Source organism: Poromitra crassiceps (genome assembly GCF_964638095.1).
Source record: "Poromitra crassiceps genome assembly, chromosome: 5".
Lineage (NCBI taxonomy): Eukaryota > Metazoa > Chordata > Actinopteri > Beryciformes > Melamphaidae > Poromitra > Poromitra crassiceps.
Genome location: NC_139642.1, coordinates 35,326,564 through 35,345,586, shown reverse-complemented (window position 1 = coordinate 35,345,586; position 19,023 = coordinate 35,326,564). Strand labels below are relative to the sequence as shown.

Below are 19,023 nucleotides of genomic sequence, written 5' to 3'. Positions count from 1 at the left end.
ATTTTTAGCATTTATCTAGAGTGGCTCACAGTACAATAAGCTTAAATTCCTACACCAAAGGCTACAAACAAGCAAAAGCACAGACAGATAAACTCCCAGACTGGGACTGGGAGTGTGGCAGGTAGAGGTCGGCATGGTCCTTGGTGCCAGGCTGCTGTGGGGTAAACACTATACTCAATAGAGTCAAGCGTGGGGGTGGGGGGGGGGGGGGGGTGGGGGGTGTTGGTGGTGAGGGCGTACCTGATGACTGTAATGGGCGTAAACATCACCTGAATGATTCCAGCACAGCAAGGGAGGAGAGTATAAATGCACACAGGTGCTGGTGTGTGGAGGCATTTGAAAACTGCTGCAGCCCGGCAGACACACCTATATTGTCTCGACCGTCAATGAGAAAGACAGACAAGAGAGCTTGGATTTGCCATTCATCAACTTTTGGATTTGCCGTGTGCTCCAACTCACAGGTGAGTTTGTTTACTTTGAGGTCTATCTGAATGATCAAACAGGACGGATAGGTTCATCACTGAGCCCGGCCTACACAACTTTAAATGTTGCCATTCGTTTTCAAACGCACATTATTGCAACAATATGGTAAGCATGTTACTACATCTTACTGTCCGTGGTTCAGTGAAGATACATTTAGTTTCAAATGTGAATGTCAATGTTCAGCCTGCAAAGAGGCTTTGGTTTTCCAATTAGAGACTTATTTCAGTAATCTCCCCTTTGAACCAAAATTATTGCTAAATTCCTATAAAAATTATGTAACCGTCACAAGCTGCTTTATTAATGCAAATAACCAGCTTTTAATTAGCTCTGACATTATAGTGTGTCTAGAATGGTTGCTACATTATAATAAATCACAAAGTTAAATATAGAGGCACAAGTTGCAATTTCTTATTTATGTCCATTACTATTAAAATTAAATGTTGATCATGCTCAATTAATGGCAGCTGATGCAATGCAATAATTTGGAGAAATTGGCTGTATAATCATAATACAGTATGCTTAAATTATCTCAACACTCCATACTGTATGTTATAGTATGAAATCGTGCTGGCCTAATACATGGGTTTGGAAAGACTGGGTTTAGATCCAAATGAATGAAAGCTTGCAAACTAGCTACACAGTGTGATTATCAGATTTATTTTGGCAAAAATACAGGATGGAATGTTTGAGAGCTGAAAACAAAAACATCAGCTCACTGCACTGGTCGTTTTGTACTCTTCAACACTCCCTAACAAGCACACTATGATCCAAATGGGTAGTTTGCATGGCTTGGCAAGAACAGAGGCCATATTTATGGGGAAACCTCTCCACAGCAAATGCTGCCAGTTACCATCCATCAAACACTGGATTTAGGAGATTTAAGTGCTGTGACGTATTCAAAGATTGTTATGTCTGTGCTCTGGGCTCTTAGTCGGCTCTCCCAAAATCATTTCAATATCACATTAATCTTTACTGTATTAGCTAACAAAAAGGTGATCGGCATACTAAGAATGTATTTGCTAAGAATAATTTGGCTTATCTGGGTCATTTAAATGTTACACTTAATTTTGTTTCACACTTCAAGTTAGTGTGAAACTAATCTGGGCACCCAGAGCCTGTCAGTCTGACGGCTAATGAGAGAGTGGGACAAAGCAGTTTGGGACTAGTGAAAGTGTTCATGAGAAGTGCTGCTCACAGCAGAACTATGTGAAGGCTGGACAGGTGCTCATTGGAGGCTTTATACTTAATCAACAATAGACCACACTGAAGATTTCTTGGTGCAAAAATATCATCTAAAAGTGTAAAAACATAAATCTCTACTCAAGAAGGAAAATATACAAGATAATACATCAGCTAGTACAAAAGTAATTAAAAAGGGGCTACATCATTAAAATGTGTATTGACCAGATCTCAAGTCAGTCTTCATCAGGATCTTTCATCGGGGCCAGCATGTTTGATGTCTGGTCGATACACACTGATTGTGTTTTTAATGAAGTAGCCCATTTTATTACTTTTATACCTGCAGACAGTACTTTTTTCCTCTCCTCAATTGGAGATATATGTTTGACTATGGAGTTTTACAAGCAAGAAATTTTCAATAGGGCTAATTGTTGACAGAATCTTCTTTGGTTAATTTAATTGCTTTATCATAATTGATCTAGATTCTAGAAGCAGTTTTTCTTATTTTTAGTAAAAAAAAATATATGTTCCACTTATTCTCTGTGTTGCATTGTGTCTTTATAGTTTTAGGATTGTGAGAGAATCGAATTGTGTGTGTTGTTTTCTCTTGGCTTGTGTTGTTTGTGTCTCTGCCTTTGGCTTTGGATAAAAAAAAAACAAGCTTATTTTACAAAGACTGCATGTTAGTATTTTCTTTTCAAATTGGTCTCAGATTTAGGGAGAATCTGCATTTTCATGAATTTAACAAAAAACATTCTTCTGAAAATTGTGAAAACACTGAACTTTGCCATAATGACACTGCAATCAATATATTTCTAATATAATTCAGATTGAGTAGCCTATTGATTGTTTAATGGTTAGCTGCTTTCTAATCACTAAGCAGTTAGCAATGCACTCATATCTGTTGTTTTTTGTTTCTTTTATAGGCCATTGCCACATAGAAAATGATTGGATTCTTCCAGAAATTCATCCAAGACCAGCTGGCAGAGCGAAGAATCCGCAGGGCCAGACTGGTGACCAAGGATGGTCGCTGCAACATTGAATTTGGAAACGTGAAGTACAGCAAGCGATTTGCATTCCTGGCCGACTTCTGGACCACCTTTGTGGAGATCCGATGGCGTTTCGTTCTCTTCTTCTTCATGGCCTCCTTCACTCTCAGTTGGTTCATTTTTGGCCTGCTGTGGTACTGGATTGCGCGCAGTAATGGAGACCTGACATGGCAGAGCCCCCCTGACGAACACATTCCATGTGTGGACAACGTCGTTGGACTCACCACTGCCTTCCTCTACTCCCTGGAAACCCAGACAACTATTGGGTATGGTGGACGTGCAATCACCCCCCTCTGTCCAGGTGCTGTGGCCCTGATCATCTTCCAGTCCCTCATGGGAGCCATTATCAACTGCTTCATGTGTGGAATCATCCTGGCCAAAATCTCTTTACCCAAAAAGAGGGCCAAGACCATCGCATTCAGTGACATGGCTGTCATCTCCCCAAAAAAGGGTTCCCTTTGCCTGTCGATCAGATTGGCCAACCTGCGCAAGACCCTGATGATAGGAAGCCAGATCTACGGCAAGCTGCTGAGGACAACAAACACGCCAGATGGGGAGACAATCATCATGGACCAGGTGAACATTGACTTCACGGTGGATGCCGGTAAGGACAACCTCTTCTTCGTATGTCCTCTCACGCTCTACCATGTGATAGACAAGAGCAGCCCGTTCTTCGAGATGGCAGTGGACACACTCCACAAGCAAGAATTTGAGCTGGTGGTGTTCCTGGACAGCACCGCGGAGTCCACCAGCTCTTCCTGCCAGGTCCGGACCTCCTTCATCCCTCAGGAGATCATGTGGGGCTACAACTTCCTACCCATCATCTCCAGAAGCAAAGAGGGCAAGTACAGAGTAGACTTCTCGAACTTCTCCAAAGTAGTGCCTGTGGCCACTGCACACTGTGCCTACTGTTTCCACAACATAAAGGGTCACCATCTCCACTCCAGAGATGGACATGACAACCAGGGCTTTGCGGTGATTGATCTCAATGACCACCCTAATGACACCAACATGTGACTGATGGGAGACTTTGATGAGAGCACTCAGACTATTAGGTAGAGGCGAGCCTCTCACAGATCTTTTCTAAGATGAACTCTGCAAGAGTCTAAAGGACAAACAGAGGCTAGAGGCAGGTGGGGCAGACAGTGCATTGTGAAGCATTTAAAGATGTAGTAAAGAACATCTACTCATTTGTTATTCTTTTCAGATAAGAAAGCCAACTGTGGGTCAGATCAGTTATTGTGGCCTATTTGTATGTAAAACCACACCTGCCACTGTCTGGTGACCAGAAACCTGTTTTCAAAAGAGATTATGTCATGCAGGGATACACAGTGAACGCTTTCCGAATTGCTTGTGCCAAAGACATCAAAATGCATCCTGCGTCTTACTGTAGATCAGGGGTGTCCAAACCTTTTTGAATGGGGGCCAGATTAGATCATGTGAAAATACCGTGGGGCCAGCTGCTTCTCACACCATATGGCTTATTTAAAAAAGAAATCACATACAATACAATTAAGGATTTTGTTTCCCATCTGAAAACATTAGTTCCATCTGCGTAGTTCCTACTTGGTGCTTGTCTACAAACTGTATACAGTGTAGTGCTGTCATCGTTAGGTGAATGGAAAAAACGCAAAGTGAATTTGCTTGATTAACTAATACTGTGTGGAGGGCCACATATAGTGTATTTTGAGACAAGCCGAGGGCCGATTAAAATCGGTCCGCCGGCCGCAATTGGCCCCCGGGTCGGACTTTGGACATGCCTGCTGTAGATGAACAGTGGTTTCATTGACGTCTGGCTTTGCACATCAGGTTTACTTCTGAGTATGGAGATGCAGAAAAACAATTACTTGAAGGGCCTGTGTGAAATGTAATTGTCATGGGTGAGATAGAGAGATGGAGTAGTTGTTTGCTAATTCATGCTCTTGTACTGTACGCAAGGAGTCTGGGGCCGGTTGCACAAAGCACCTTAACTTAAGATTTTCCTACACCCTTAAATCTTCTCCTTAAGGTTAAACATTTTAAGGAAAACGTAAGCATGAGATTTAAAGGTGTTTTGTGCAACCACTTTTATTAACTTAACTCAGACTCTAAGGAAAATCTTAACTTCAGGTGCTTTGTGCAACCGACCCCTGGTCTTTTTAACCAGTGGGTAATAAAGTTGTGGTTATCTTCTTGTCTTAAGACACTGTCAGAGAACACAGCTCTCAGGAAACACTTAAATTATGGCTGTATGCTGCATTGTGTATTCAGATCAATTCTGTTTATAAGACTTTTTGTATTTGGTCTCAGGGAAAAAGGACACTGTAATAAAGGCTATTTTTTGCATTCAAAATAATTCCTGTGTGATATTATTCTCAGTCTAACTGAGCCTGTGCCGAGCGTCAAGGACTGTGATCAAAAAGGTCAAAGCAACAAAATGACAGGTGCCAACCCCTATCACAGCCCTTCATCTACAAACAAAGTGAAGTTGTGACAGCAAGCACTGATCCAAAATAACAACAGAGCACAATTGTTTGGAGGATGAGGGGTGTTGCTAATGCGTACTGCCCATCATGTTACCTGCAGGTTCTAAACATGAAGCCATGAGACCAAACCGATGTCGTCTCCATGTGGACGTGATGTCAGTGTCACACCGTAACAGGTTTAGCTGGACCTGCTGCGTGTTGTGTCTGCATCCAGGATTGTCGCTGTAGCAAGTGTTGATAATATAGCAAATGAGCCAAAGGACCAGGCTCTAATGTCACAAATATTACTGAGAAATGTGGAATTGGACTGAGCAAAGCAGAATCTGGATGCATGCTATTCAAGCTCATTTGCAATACAAAGACGTTTGCAGTTCTCCTTTATTGGCTGCCTGCTGTATTTTGGACTCATATTTTGTCTTTTCATATATAGTTCATGCAAACTAATGGTACTTTGCAAGGCTGCGGCATCGCATGTCATGCAACACATGCCCTGCATACACACCAGTTAGCTAAGCATCATGCAACACATGCCCTGCATACACACCAGTTAGCTAAGCAACACTCTTGTTATTGACCTGTTTGCCTGTGGAAAAATATGACTACACCTTCAAATTGCCATACACAACTAAAGTGAATGTAGGCCTGTCAGGCTGTGTTGTAGAGCAGACAGAGGAGATTAAAGCAAGATGTCTGATCAAACATAAACTTCTAAATAATGTAAGACTTTGGGAAAAGGCTACAAAAGTAGTGACGGGTAGGGTTTGAATCCTCAGACACGCTGGAAGAATCTGAGGGGTGTGATGCAAAGTAAATGCACTTCAAGGGTGTAGGTTTGACTTTGACATTGGTAGGGACACATTGGGGAGATCGCGAAGCACGATATTTCTAGTTAACAATAAGTAGTCTACATACTGTATTTGATGATGAGAGAATGATAAATTGCATGTTGGCCCATGAAAACACCACAAAATTACAAAGTAGAGAAGTAGAAGTATAGAAGAGAGAAGTGTAGCCTATACTGCAGGAGCTACAGAAGACATTTCATACAAATATTAATAATAATTACATAATTGTTTGAATATCTGAGTAATTCATTATATTGATAACCAGAATAGCTGGTTCATATACTGTGGTTAGATGCCCTGTGATCAGTAGGTTTAAGACTGTTTTATGGTTAGACATCCATTCTAATTCAGATATCTTGAGGTGAAGGGACCCATTTGAAAATTACCATGCCAGTTTTTCCCAGTTCAAAATTTTGCCTCCACTACAGCAATTAGATGGGGTACATCACCCAAATATGTCATATTAATCACATTAGTAATGTTGCATGTGCAATGTGCATCCTGGATATAGTTTGTTACAATAGCGTTAGCTCAAATGCTAACATTAAACAGTATGTGGATGGACAAGGCTAACGCCATTAGCGCCATGTTCTGGGATGTACAGTAAAATAAAAACACAAATTTGGGTGGTCTAACCTGGTTAGTTAGTTAGTGGAATATTGAAGCTTCACCCAAAAACGTCAATTGCATTTTTTGTATTTGTTTTTGTTTTTTGGTAGGGACACGTCCCTAGCGTCCCTACCCAAACCTACGCCTATGGCACTTACCCCTCAACTGTTCCAGTGGAGTTGCTCAATGACCAACAGTAGAATACTGTGGTTTTACTACTGTTGGTACTGTAGCTCCCAATATGTGAAGGTGTTTGTGAATGTAAAGCAGGGTATTGTTGAAAAAGTATGTGTTCTTCTCAGCAAATCTCCTACCACGATCAAATGAAAGTTAATGGTGGCACTCTGCTTGTTTCTTTGTTATTCCTCCTCCTGCTCCTTTTATCAGCTCTCGCTCCCTCTCCCCTGCCCAAAAAACTAAGACAGTTACAAAGCATATACTGTAGATTGTCTCTCCTGTTCTTTCCTATTACAGTCTTTCACCAAGTCTATACAAACATATCAGGCAATGGTGAGGTACTATGTTTGTGTTATCTACTATATGGATTGTTGAGTCAGGATTTGAATTAAAACTGAAACTGGTGGACACATTATTGATAACGATGGCTTATCATCATTTTTGCAATGACAAAATGAAACTTATAATCATCCCGAGCAAAAAGCTGCTCTCTCTCTTAGCATCTCAGTTTGATTATTGCTACTTTAAATTCATATTCTCTACACTACAGGATGTAAAAAAAAAACTTGAAATGCCCCTGTCACGTCAATGTGTGAATAAATAGGAGTATATTACAATCAGATTACAATGTTTTTGTAGATGATCAAGATAAAGTAGCTGCAACTACAATGAATGTGCAAAATGTAATGACCGCCTTATCTTTCCATGAAATAACTGACTGGGGGAAACATAAGGTTATGAATATAACACTGGTTTTATGAATAAGGTGAGTGAGGTTCTTACAATGGGACCAGATCCTCCTGGGCCCTAGACAGAAGCACTATTTTCTCTATACCAAATATCCCTATATTTTGGGTGGGAGGAATACAATTTCTCTCTCTGCCGCTAGGGGCATTAGCCCCACCTTATATAAGGCGAGCTTGCGTCATTCTTGATTAGCATTCTTCTCACCCTGGCAAGAAGAGTTGTCTGGTGAGAACTTCACTCAGAACTTCCTCTACTAGGAACCTTCCTAGAACTAGGAGCAGTGGGCAGCTGCAATGCAGTGCCCAGCGACCAACTCCAGTTATTTTGCCATTGCCTTGGTCACGGCTACTGACAGGAGTTTTAACACTAACATACATGTCTTTTGGTGGTGGGAGGAAACCGGAGCACCCGGAGGAAACCCACATGAACACGGGGAGAACATGCAAACTCCACACAGAAAGGAACTGGGAAAGACCGGGATCTGAACCTGGGACATTCTTGCTGTGAGGCAACAGTGATAACCACTGTGGGCCACTGTGTCGAAGCAGGCCAGCACTCTAGAGCCCCGTTCAGACCTGGCATTTAAACGACCCAGTTCTGATCTTTGGCGCTCTGATCTTAGTAAAGTACAGGTCTGAACGCACCCAATGCACATTGAGATCTGAATGCCTCAACCCACTTTCGGAGGTGGCCTGGGCCACATGTGGCTGGATTCCCGTGTGTGTCTGAACAGCAATGTGACCTAGGAGGCATTAAGGACCACCTACTCTACTGTCTTCCTCTGCATAACAAAGGGAATCCTGGCTCAGTTAATGACATCATTATGCAACTCTCTCCTAACATTGATTATTTCTGAGCTCAAATTAAACGGTAATCAGCTCTGGGAGACCTTACTTTTGTAATACACTATATAATAAAACATGAAAACATGCTCCTTGTAATTTCTTTTTTTTTCAATAGAATTACTTGAATGAAACATCTTATTTCAAAAGAAAGTGAAATATTATTAAAGTGAAATTGCAAAAGCAGTTTAGGCTATATAAGATGTATTCTGCTGGTTTACAAACTGTATTATAATTTCCCCTTTAAATGGTAAAAATTTAAATTATTGCAATTAACAAAATAGATTTTGTTACATGGTCCAACATGATGAGCCAAGCTAAATAAATGTACTCTCTGTGGTGACAGGGACATTTCTGCACTGTGGCAAGCCTGATACCCATCGAATAAGTCAGTAATAATTGCAGCTGTAACGTTTCTATAATAATTCAATGGTATTAATTGCCAAACAAAAAGCCAAAGCAGCCAGCACTGTATTTTTACTCGCAGCATTACTATGTGTTTATTTGCATATGGGGCGGGGAAGTGAGATCTGATCACAAGAAGCATTCATGGAGACGCATTCTAATGCCAGGTGTGAACAGACGTACTTAGAGCTGGCCACTTGTGATCAGATCACCCAAGATGCATGTTAATGCCATGTGTGAACAGGGCCTCTATGTCCTTTTAATCAGCATCTGGGACAGACAGCAGTACAACGGACGTGTAACAAGGCTGATGAAGGCTTCGTGCTGAAACGCGTCCGTTGTCCTGCTGTCTGTCCCAGACGCTGATTAAATATTTAGAGGACATTTAGAGTGCTGACCTGCTAGCTTTTTTACTCATGATTTATTTTGGCCTTGCACGCAAGTTGAACGTTGGGATCGAGTGTGCTTGCTATTGGTGACTGTGGGACTGTATATTCATAACCTGGTAGAACGCGTATCATTAAGGCATAGTCCTTCACGCAGCCGACCCGGGTTCAAATCCGACCTCCGGTCATTTGCTGCACGCCCTCCTCTCTCTCCCTATCTGCTTTCCTGTCGCTGTCTAGAACATACTGTCCTATCAAATAAAGGCAAAATGGCCATTAAAAAAATCTATTAAAATGAGAACAAGAATATTGAACTTGAACACTACACGATTGCTCTCTGAGCTTTGAAGCACACAGGCAATAGGCTTATCCCCAGGGCCGGAATTTCGGGCGCTTTACTTGAGTTGTTATTGTTGTTTCATAGTGACGGAAGGATTTGAGAGCGACACGCAGGGAGGGGAAAGGAAATCCATAAATGGTCAGAGCCGGTCGGTTGGAGCCAATGGCGCTTGCAGGGAGCGGAAAGGGATTTTCTTCCGTTTGCACAAACGAAACGACCCTGCCCCCAGAGGTTATAGAAAAAACGTTTTTTTGTTTGTTTAACCAATGGGTTCCCAGATTGAAATAAACATAGCAAAAAGTACCACTTCAGCACATTTAAAATTTGAGTTTCCACAACATTTAACTTATGCTGTAGTAATTTAGAGATTGAAATGGCCGTGGTGAGTGGTCAAGTTTCGAAAAATGGTCTCACTACAATGTAATGGCTACTATGGGGACTAACATCATCACAAATTAATACAATTGGGCTATTGAATCCACAAGAGTCCCAGTTTTCCACTAATACCCAATTCATCCAATTCCAAGACTGTTTAGAGACCCCAGTATGCAGAAATGTTCAAATAGAATAGGCGAAAACATCACATTTATAATGCATGCAAAAAAGGCGGCATGTTGTTTTTTGTGTGCCAAAAACTGCATGGGATTAGCATAAAGTTGGCATATCTGTAAAGGGGAGACTCGTGGGTACCCATAGAACCCATTCTCATTCAGATATCTTGAGGTGAGAGGTCAAGGCACCCCTTTGACCCCTTACCAACGGACGGGAGCAGACCCGGCCCGATGGGCTCGGGCCGACAATTTATGCTAATTGGTCGGGCCAGGACGGGCTCGGGCTGAGCAAAAAAACAAAATAAAAGAAATCTACCGTATGTATTTATAGTAGGCCAGATTGATACTCTCTTTATTCTCTCTCACTCTCTTCCATGCTTACACACACACACATGCACAAATGCATGCACGCGCACAGACAGCTTACAGTTCTCAGTTTCAGCTTGAGCCCGACGGAACCCGACCCAGGCCAACGGGTTCGGACTGGGTTCACTTTCATGCTAATTGGTCGGGTCGGGCTTGGGCTTCAACTTACTAGGGTTGGGTTGGGTCGGATTTGAATTTTCAGGCCCGTTCATAACTCTAATTTAGCCTAACTTTTGGGCGTTATTTCCAGACAAGCTGGTCCCAATCATACAGTCAATGGTACCACTGGATGCCTTAGGTCTTCTAGTTTCATATGATACCAGTATCTTCACTCTAAAATGGGCCTGCTAAAGCCTCTGAAAGACAGTAATATTGGCCAAAAGTTGAAAAAAAGCAAGCAAATGCATGTCGCCTGTGTCCCGTCTGTAACTCACGTCCCGGCTTATCACAATTTTTGAAGGTAAAAGAAGAATGCACACAAATTTGGGCAGTGTACCCGAAAAATAATATACCTGTAATAGGCTACTGCTCCCATGGAAGTTGGAACAAATCAGGAATAATCAAATTTGGAAAGTAATACATTTCAGCCATGAGCACAAGATTATCTTAATTTCCAAACTTGAGATGATGGAGACAAAGAGCAAACGAGGAGCAAGTCAATATCAAGAAGATGATGGTCCTAATACATTCCACCATTGTGGTCAAGCCATAGGCAGGCAATGGAAGATAACTTGAGAGGTAAAAACATTTATTTTGTCACATTTTCCTATACAAAAGCCCTTTTTCAAAAGGTATTACTTCATACATTGCAGGAATGACAATAATAATAATACATTGGTTAATTGTAAAATTATACTTATATATATATTTGATATCCAAAATACATTGCATATAAGAAGTAGCACAGATCCCTTTTCAATGATTATGCTTGTGAAACATGGAGGTTAAGGGTACATATTTTTAGAATAATTTCTTTATGCTACAAATTACATGTTCCCTTTTTATTTGTTCATTTAAAGCTATGAGATTTCAAGAGAAGCTGGTTGTGGATATTAATATTGTTTGTATTGTTTTGCATATTATACCTGGCAAATTTTAAGGCACAGGAAAAGCTGCCAATTCCAGGGGCTATTAGGCATGAAAAGTGATTTCACAATGGAAAATAACCATAATCATCATATGTTGCATATAGAGTAAAAAGAATCCCCTTAGGTTGGCTATTGAGTTATGATTTAAGCAGGCATTTGTGGTTTTTTGGAATACTAGAAAATATCTTGTGCACTTAAAGGCACTGAGGACGTTACAAACCGAATTTCAGAAATAATAACAATAACAAGAAAAACATAAAATGTTAAAATGTATTGCCCAAATGTACAGATACAAAACGCTTAAAATGTTGAACAAACTACTTAGCAGAAATGGACTTAAAAGGTTTGCATTTTTGACCGAGGTCAACTCGTATTAATTCTCTTGACTTTTTAATACTGTGTCACATATGAAAATAACTCTGCATAATTTATACAGTAAGTTGCTTTAATGCCTAGTTGACTGATGCTTACAAAATAATAGAAAATAGGTCTGACAAACGCACAGCGTTCGCGAATCTGAGGATTTCTTTGTTTCATCTTGTCATACTTTATTGGTTTTGTTCTTTGATAAACTACTTATTCCCAAGTAATTTATTTTCAAGTGTCCATTTTCAGTTACTTTAAAGGAATACTTTTGCAATTAAAAGCTTTGAACACCTGAAGATGGATATGCTTTGACACTATTACATTAGGGTCAAATCCTGACTTGAGATTCATGCGCATTTTGCTGGTCTTTAGATCAGTGAGAAACTAACATTCAAAAGCACATGCTGCTCTCAAACTAGGATCCAGCCCTGCTGAAATGCAAGCTGACTGACTATTGATGAATAACATGACTTACTGCTAAGCCACTTCTCTGTGCTGACCTATACGCTAGGTCCTGACTGGCCTAGATAGAGGAAGGAGACACCATGACACCGCTATTGCCAGAGTGCACTTCAAAATCAAAATTTGTCAGATTTCTGGTCAGACATAATAATTCATTGTGTCTTACCATGTATTTTTTAGATCCAACTCTGTCTAATAATCCCTCATTAATAGAATAGACGGTGGTTAAAATGTGGTGCTAATACTGCTAGGGTTAGAGATTTGATTCCCATTTGGGCCACCCATACCAAAAGTAGATGCACTCATGGCACTGTAAGGCACTTTGGCTGAAAGCATCCACTAAATGACATACATAGCTATGTTATGTAGATGTACATCTACAGAATAAAATCGGGGAAGTAAATACTGCACTTTCAGGTTTATTTTACGTTTGGATAGGTGGCCCCGCATGCAGCAAAGGTGGTGTACATGTGAAGAGATACATTTCTTCATTAAATGCTTTTCCAGCATGAAAACATCTGACAAAATTTGATTTTGCTGCAGGGTATCCCTTCTTTACGTGTGTTTCACAAACCAGAAGACATTCACATTAATACTGACATGGTCCAGCAACAAAACATCTGGGAATGGCATGGCTGAAAGGCAACAGCATTGCAAACATATTTAATAGCCTGGTGTGTGGCCCCCTGAAAACATCTGACCTGGGTTCAATTATTGTTGCAAATTGCTTCAATCACTTTTTGACTCCGCATCTCCAGCACAATTAAGTCAACTGCATTGCCCCAAAAGTGCACACATTGCCCATCTTGACCTCCAAATAGAACATAGAAAACACTTGAAGTAATTGAAAAGATTTCAATCAATAATTGTCCCAGGTCAGCAAAACATACAGCGCTTCCATCTCTGGCATTTAACTCTTCTCTAGCCTTCCAGTTTGGAGGATAAATTAAATTGTGAATGGCATATTCCAGTTGCCAAATTTCATTCAGTGCTGAGAAAAGTCCATCTCTTTGAGAGCTCCCCTTGTCCAGCGAATTCCAGAAGACTCTCCACACACGCGTAAAGAGATGCAGACAAGCAGACGGAGACATTGGGAACGAAATGTTACATGAGTTGGGAAGAAGCAAAGCCCCGATAATGCTGTAGACAGAGGAAGATAATGCTGCAGACAGAGGAAGATAATGCTGTAGACAGAGGAAGATAATGCTGTAGACAGAAGAAGATAATGCTGTATAGACAGAGGAAGATAATGCTGTAGACAGAGGAAGATAATGCTGTAGACAGGAAGATAATGCTGTAGACAGGAAGATAATGCTGTAGACAGAGGAAGATAATGCTGTAGACAGAGGAAGATAATGCTGTAGACAGAAGAAGATAATGCTGTAGACAGAGGAAGATAATGCTGTAGACAGAGGAAGATAATGCTGTAGACAGAGGAAGATAATGCTGTAGACAGAGGAAGATAATGCTGTAGACAGAGGAAGATAATGCTGTAGACAGAGGAAAAGGCAGATGCTTTCAAGCATAATGTACATAACGTACTGCTGAGAAGGATGCAGATTGAGACCCATAAACAGTAGGCCCATGTCTGGTAGTGGGGCATAAAAGGGAGTGTGGACAGAGGCTGGTTGTTCTCCTGTCCTATGGCGGTGGCTGTGGGGAAAACTGTGTCAGAGTTTTGGAAGGGACACCAACTGGCCTGTAGGTGCAGCTTTCAGGAGGATGGGAAGGAGAAAGGCACAGGAAACTCAGACGCACGTCCAAGACATAAACAAACATGGACACAGTTGCTAGTCTCTCGTAAAGTTAAGTAGTATTCCATTGTGGACCATAGCATCCAGTTGTTTATAGATTCTTACATATAAAAAAAAAATCTCCTTCAATTTCATCCTCCTTCATTGAGGAGCAGAATTTCTTCAGAGGACAATTACCCCTATCAGCTCAGTCTTAGTTGGTTTGGTGCCATTGAGAGTGCAGGTCAGCAATTGAGGACTTGATCATGGAAAATGGGGTACAAAGGGAGGTTTTTGGGTGGAGGGGGGCTGCTGGATGGTCAGAGAGGGGCGGGGGGTATTCTAATAGTAACTGCCCAGGTGGGACGGGACATGGGTGTTGGGGTGGCGAGGAACGTTTGGGTTGGGGTAGATGCCCGCAGTGGGCGAGCTCCAGTACGGAGCGGTGGGTCCAAAAAAGTTGGAGGGGGTGACTTGCATGGAGGGCGGGTGTGGGGACACAAAGTTGACCTTCTGCTGGTGGGCATGGTAGGAAGGCACGTAGGCCAGGTCCGAGGGGTACTTGTACATGGAGGACTCGGTGGGGTGCGGCTGCAGTGCCTGAGCGATGCCGTGGAAGTCAAACTTGTAGGCATAGCGCTTGCCGTGCACCTTGGTCATGATGTTCTTGTCGTAGTAGTAACGCAGCGCGCGGCTCAGCTTGTCGTAGTTCATGTTGGGCTTGCTCTTGCGCTCGCCCCAGCGCCGCGCCACCTCGTCCGGGTCGGTCATCTTGAACTCGCCGTTGGTGCCCTCCCAGGTGATGCAGCCGGCGTTGGCGCTGTCGGACAGGAGCTCCAAGAGGAACTGCCACAGTTGGATCTGACCTGAACCTGATGGAGAGCAGATACACAAGCAGCGGTCAGACAGTGATGCATCTTCATCTGACCAAGGGCACAAAAAAATCCATTATCCATTCTTCACTCTAGGAATCATTATTCATCCAGTGTGGACTGTTTTAAAGAACACCTTTGAGAAATGGCCAAATGGCTATTCATGCCAGATACTATAGGGTGAACTCAGGGTGTTTTGTTCCCCTGCTCCAAATCTTACCTGGATTGGCTAGGCGACTACTGGTGGGACCCAGGATCTGGTAGGGATCTGTGTGGAAAGGGAGAGCTTCAGTGAGATAATAGTATGTAGCATGTAGTCAAATAATACTGGTATGGAAGATACACACAGGCACTATACTTGTAGGAGCAGCTGACTCGCTGGAATAATCCTTCTTTATGCCTATATCTTCTTACTCTGTGTGTGTGTGTGTGTGTGTGTGTGTGTGTGTGTGTGTGTGTGTGTGTGTGTGTGTGTGTGTGTGTTTTATCTCCCCAGCCGTTACTCCGATCGCCTCAAAAATTTGCCAAAACACATTTCAGGGGTTTGGAATGGATCTGGTGGAGGGGAAAAAAGTGCCAACAGGGGGCACTACAGTGATATTTTACGTTTGTAGGCCTTCACAGTCACAGAGCCATCATCATTGACAACATCACCGATGACAACCACTGATGATGTCATGTCATGCCCCACAATCGTCAAGTGATGTCATACCCGCTGACGATGTAGATGGCGTGAGTTGTGGTCACAACCAAAAAAAGTCTCCATAGTCTCCACCCTAGAAATCTCACACGCGCAGCATGTGAGATTTCAGTATTATTGAATGTTTTACCATGGACAGAGAAAGCTACATGTGCAAAAGTGGAGAAAACGAGAGAGAGGTCTGGACAAGTGTTACGGTGTTTGGGATGCCCCTTTCTCGCCTTGTCTTTCCTGCCTCTCTCTACTGTGACAATAAAGCAGAAATGTAAAGAAAAGAAAAAGAAAAACAACAATGAATGACGCTGTATGAACAGGCCATGAAAAAAAGCGATACATGCTAATGGCTGTGTGGCTGAGTGGGTAAACACAGACTCTAATCCAATCAGTTTATTATTAGCCCACTGGGGTGAATCACATCTAAAGATTTATTTTGCATTTTTTGCGAGACATGTCATGAGTCATGGCGCTAATGATGTCGATTTTTATTTACTACTTGCATTAACATTAACATTTGTCTGATCCTCTTATGCAGCGCAACTGATTGAAACGGTATAATTAAGTTTCAAATCCTTTAATAATCAACAAAATTACAAGTAATCAAAAACAAGGAGCCCAAAGTTCCCAGAGCGTTGGAGCCCTTACAGGATTACTGTGACCATAAAATGTTCATGTTGGCTGTTTTAGCTGTCAACAGATTATAAAACAGTCAGAACCAAATACTTTGTCATGGCAACTGGCATGTAGGGAACCTGGTAGCGGTGCTAATGAGTTAGCTGTATCCCACAAGCATAAGACCTCTAGGCCTACAACAAGTATGCATAAGACCTAGGCCTACACCAACAAGTATGCATAAGACCTAGGTCTACACCAACAAGCATGTATAAGACCTAGGCCTACACCAACAAGTATGCATAAGACCTAGGTCTACACCAACAAGTATGCATAAGACCTAGGTCTACACCAACAAGCATGTATAAGACCTAGGCCTACACCAACAAGTATGCATAAGACCTAGGCCTACACCAACAAGTATGCATAAGACCTAGGTCTACACCAACAAGCATGTATAAGACCTAGGCCTAGGCCAACAAGTATGCATAAGACCTAGGCCTACACCAACAAGTATGCATAAGACCTAGGCCTACACCAACAAGTATGCATAAGACCTAGGCCTACACCAACAAGTATGCATAAGACCTAGGTCTACACACCAACAAGTATGCATAAGACCTAGGCCTACACCAACAAGTATGCATAAGACCTAGGCCTACACCAACAAGTATGCATAAGACCTAGGCCTACACCAACAAGTATGCATAAGACCTAGGCCTACACCAACAAGTATGCATAAGACCTAGGTCTACACCAACAAGCATGTATAAGACCTAGGCCTAGGCCAACAAGTATGCATAAGACCTAGGCCTACACCAACAAGTATGCATAAGACCTAGGCCTACACCAACAAGTATGCATAAGACCTAGGCCTACACCAACAAGTATGCATAAGACCTAGGTCTACACACCAACAAGTATGCATAAGACCTAGGCCTACACCAACAAGTATGCATAAGACCTAGGCCTACACCAACAAGTATGCATAAGACCTAGGCCTACACCAACAAGTATGCATAAGACCTAGGCCTACGCCAACTGAAGTATGCATAGGCCCCCGTTCACACTATACGCCGAAGCAACGCTCAACCTAAGCTCAACCTGCGCTGAACCCACAAGTTTCATTTAGGCATCCTTAACAGGCGAGGCCGTTCACACCACCCATGCACGTGTCACGCTGAAGCCACGCTCACGCCTTGCTCAAGTGATCGTTCAGGATTCAGTCTTATTTTACAAGCCTTACGCCACGTTCACACACACGCCTAGAGCGACGCTTAAAGCAACGCCTAAGCAACGCCTAAAATTTAGGCGTCCTTGTTAACAGACGAGAGCGTTCACACATACCGCTGCCACGCTGTGCTGAAGCCACGCTCGCGCTGTGCCTACGCTGCGCTGCATTTATCGTTTAGGCGTCTGTTCTATTTTTCAGCTCTAGGCGCGCTGAACTGTCAAGCTGGCTGTTGTTTCTGGTGGACTTGGGCCATATTTTCTACCGAGTTTGCCCAAAAGGGAGGGTGGAGTTAACGAGTGCATAGTAGGAGAGGAGAGCTGTCCTTCATGTGTTCCTCTATTAACGTCTTTTCTGTCAGATGTATCCCCCCTGTCTCAATGCAAGTATCACTCATGGTGTTGATGACTCATAGTCACATGATTACCCGAGGGAAAATAACAATTACAGCGGGCCAGGAAATAGACAGACATCCTCACTTGCACATTACAATAAAAAAGAGGACTCACCCATGCTATAAATCAGATCTGAAAAGTGTAAAAAAAACGCTGCTCATGTGTTCAGCGTAGCGCAGAGCGTGGCGTCCTGTGTGAACGAAAATAGGCGCCAGGCGTGCATGAAGCAATGCCTATATGCGTAGGCATAGGCATAGGCGTAGGCATAGGCGTAGGCGTGTGTGTGAACCGGCCGTTACGCGTGAAGCTGCCAGGCATGAAGTCAATGGGAGTTGTGGGCGGGTTCAAGGGGCGCCGAGGAGGCGCTGAGAGGAAAAGAGAAGGCTTCTTGTGTGAATGGTGTGGCGTCAGTTCAGCTTGTGTCTGCCTCAAGCTTCAGCTCTACTACATTCAGCGTCCTATGTGAACAAGGGCTAAGACCTAGGCCAGGCATGTCCAAAGTCCGGGGCCAATTGCATAGGCTGGTAAACCAGCCGGTCACATGAACTCACATTTGGTTCTGTGGGACCGTCTGGCCTCAACTCTGGGAGGGCTGTCTGCAGAAACTGCAAAGCGGACGAGCCAATCAGCGACCCGCCTCGTAGTTGACATTGTAACCGGCCAATCAGAACGTCGCTAGCAAAACAGTAATGGCCGCCTCCTTGCCTGTCCGCCTCGAGGAGTAATGTCAATGTTCGTCTAGTTTAAACAGCCATAACGTGCAGTTATTGCAGAAATAGACTCAATAACAATTAAATAAGTGCAGGAGTATGCAACAGCGGAGTTTCTGGGCGGAAAATATGTTTTTGCCGAGTGGATTTGGGTTTGAATGGATCCAATGCTGATTGGCTGAAGGAGTTGTCTGTCAAGGCAAGTACACCCGCCCAACTTCCACCAACTGCAAAGACTATTGTGAAGGCTTCAGGCCAGATGGGAACGAAGACCGGCTGGTTTACCAGGCTACCAATTGCGGCCCGCGGACCGATTTTAAGTGGCCCTTGGCTTGTCTCAAAACTTACTATACTGTATGTGGCCCTCCACACAGTATTGGTTCAAGCAAGTTCACTTTGCATTTTTTCTGTTC

The 19,023-nt window shown here is 42.8% G+C and overlaps 2 protein-coding genes across 3 annotated transcripts in view; one reads left to right on the top strand and one right to left on the bottom strand.

Annotated features, from left to right (window-relative positions):
- The first annotated feature begins 359 nt into the window (after positions 1–359).
- On the top strand, positions 360–5,003 carry LOC310777569 (ATP-sensitive inward rectifier potassium channel 1-like). The gene is made up of 2 exons (XM_083637940.1): positions 360–461; positions 2,589–5,003. Exon 2 carries the CDS (start codon positions 2,607–2,609, stop codon positions 3,726–3,728), a length of 1,122 nt encoding a protein of 373 aa, XP_083494066.1. The 5' UTR covers positions 360–461; positions 2,589–2,606; the 3' UTR covers positions 3,729–5,003.
- Positions 5,004–11,187: 6,184 nt separating this feature from the next.
- The window catches only part of fli1 (Fli-1 proto-oncogene, ETS transcription factor), a 36,241-nt gene continuing 28,405 nt past the window's right edge, over positions 11,188–19,023 (bottom strand). For both annotated transcript variants that reach the window (XM_083637676.1, XM_083637677.1), the window contains exons 8-9: positions 15,186–15,233; positions 11,188–14,965 (exon numbers count right to left, since the gene is read on the bottom strand). In XM_083637676.1, the coding sequence (XP_083493802.1) occupies positions 14,436–14,965; positions 15,186–15,233 (578 nt within the window). In that variant the 3' untranslated portion in view covers positions 11,188–14,435. The remainder of the gene's footprint in view (positions 14,966–15,185; positions 15,234–19,023) is intronic.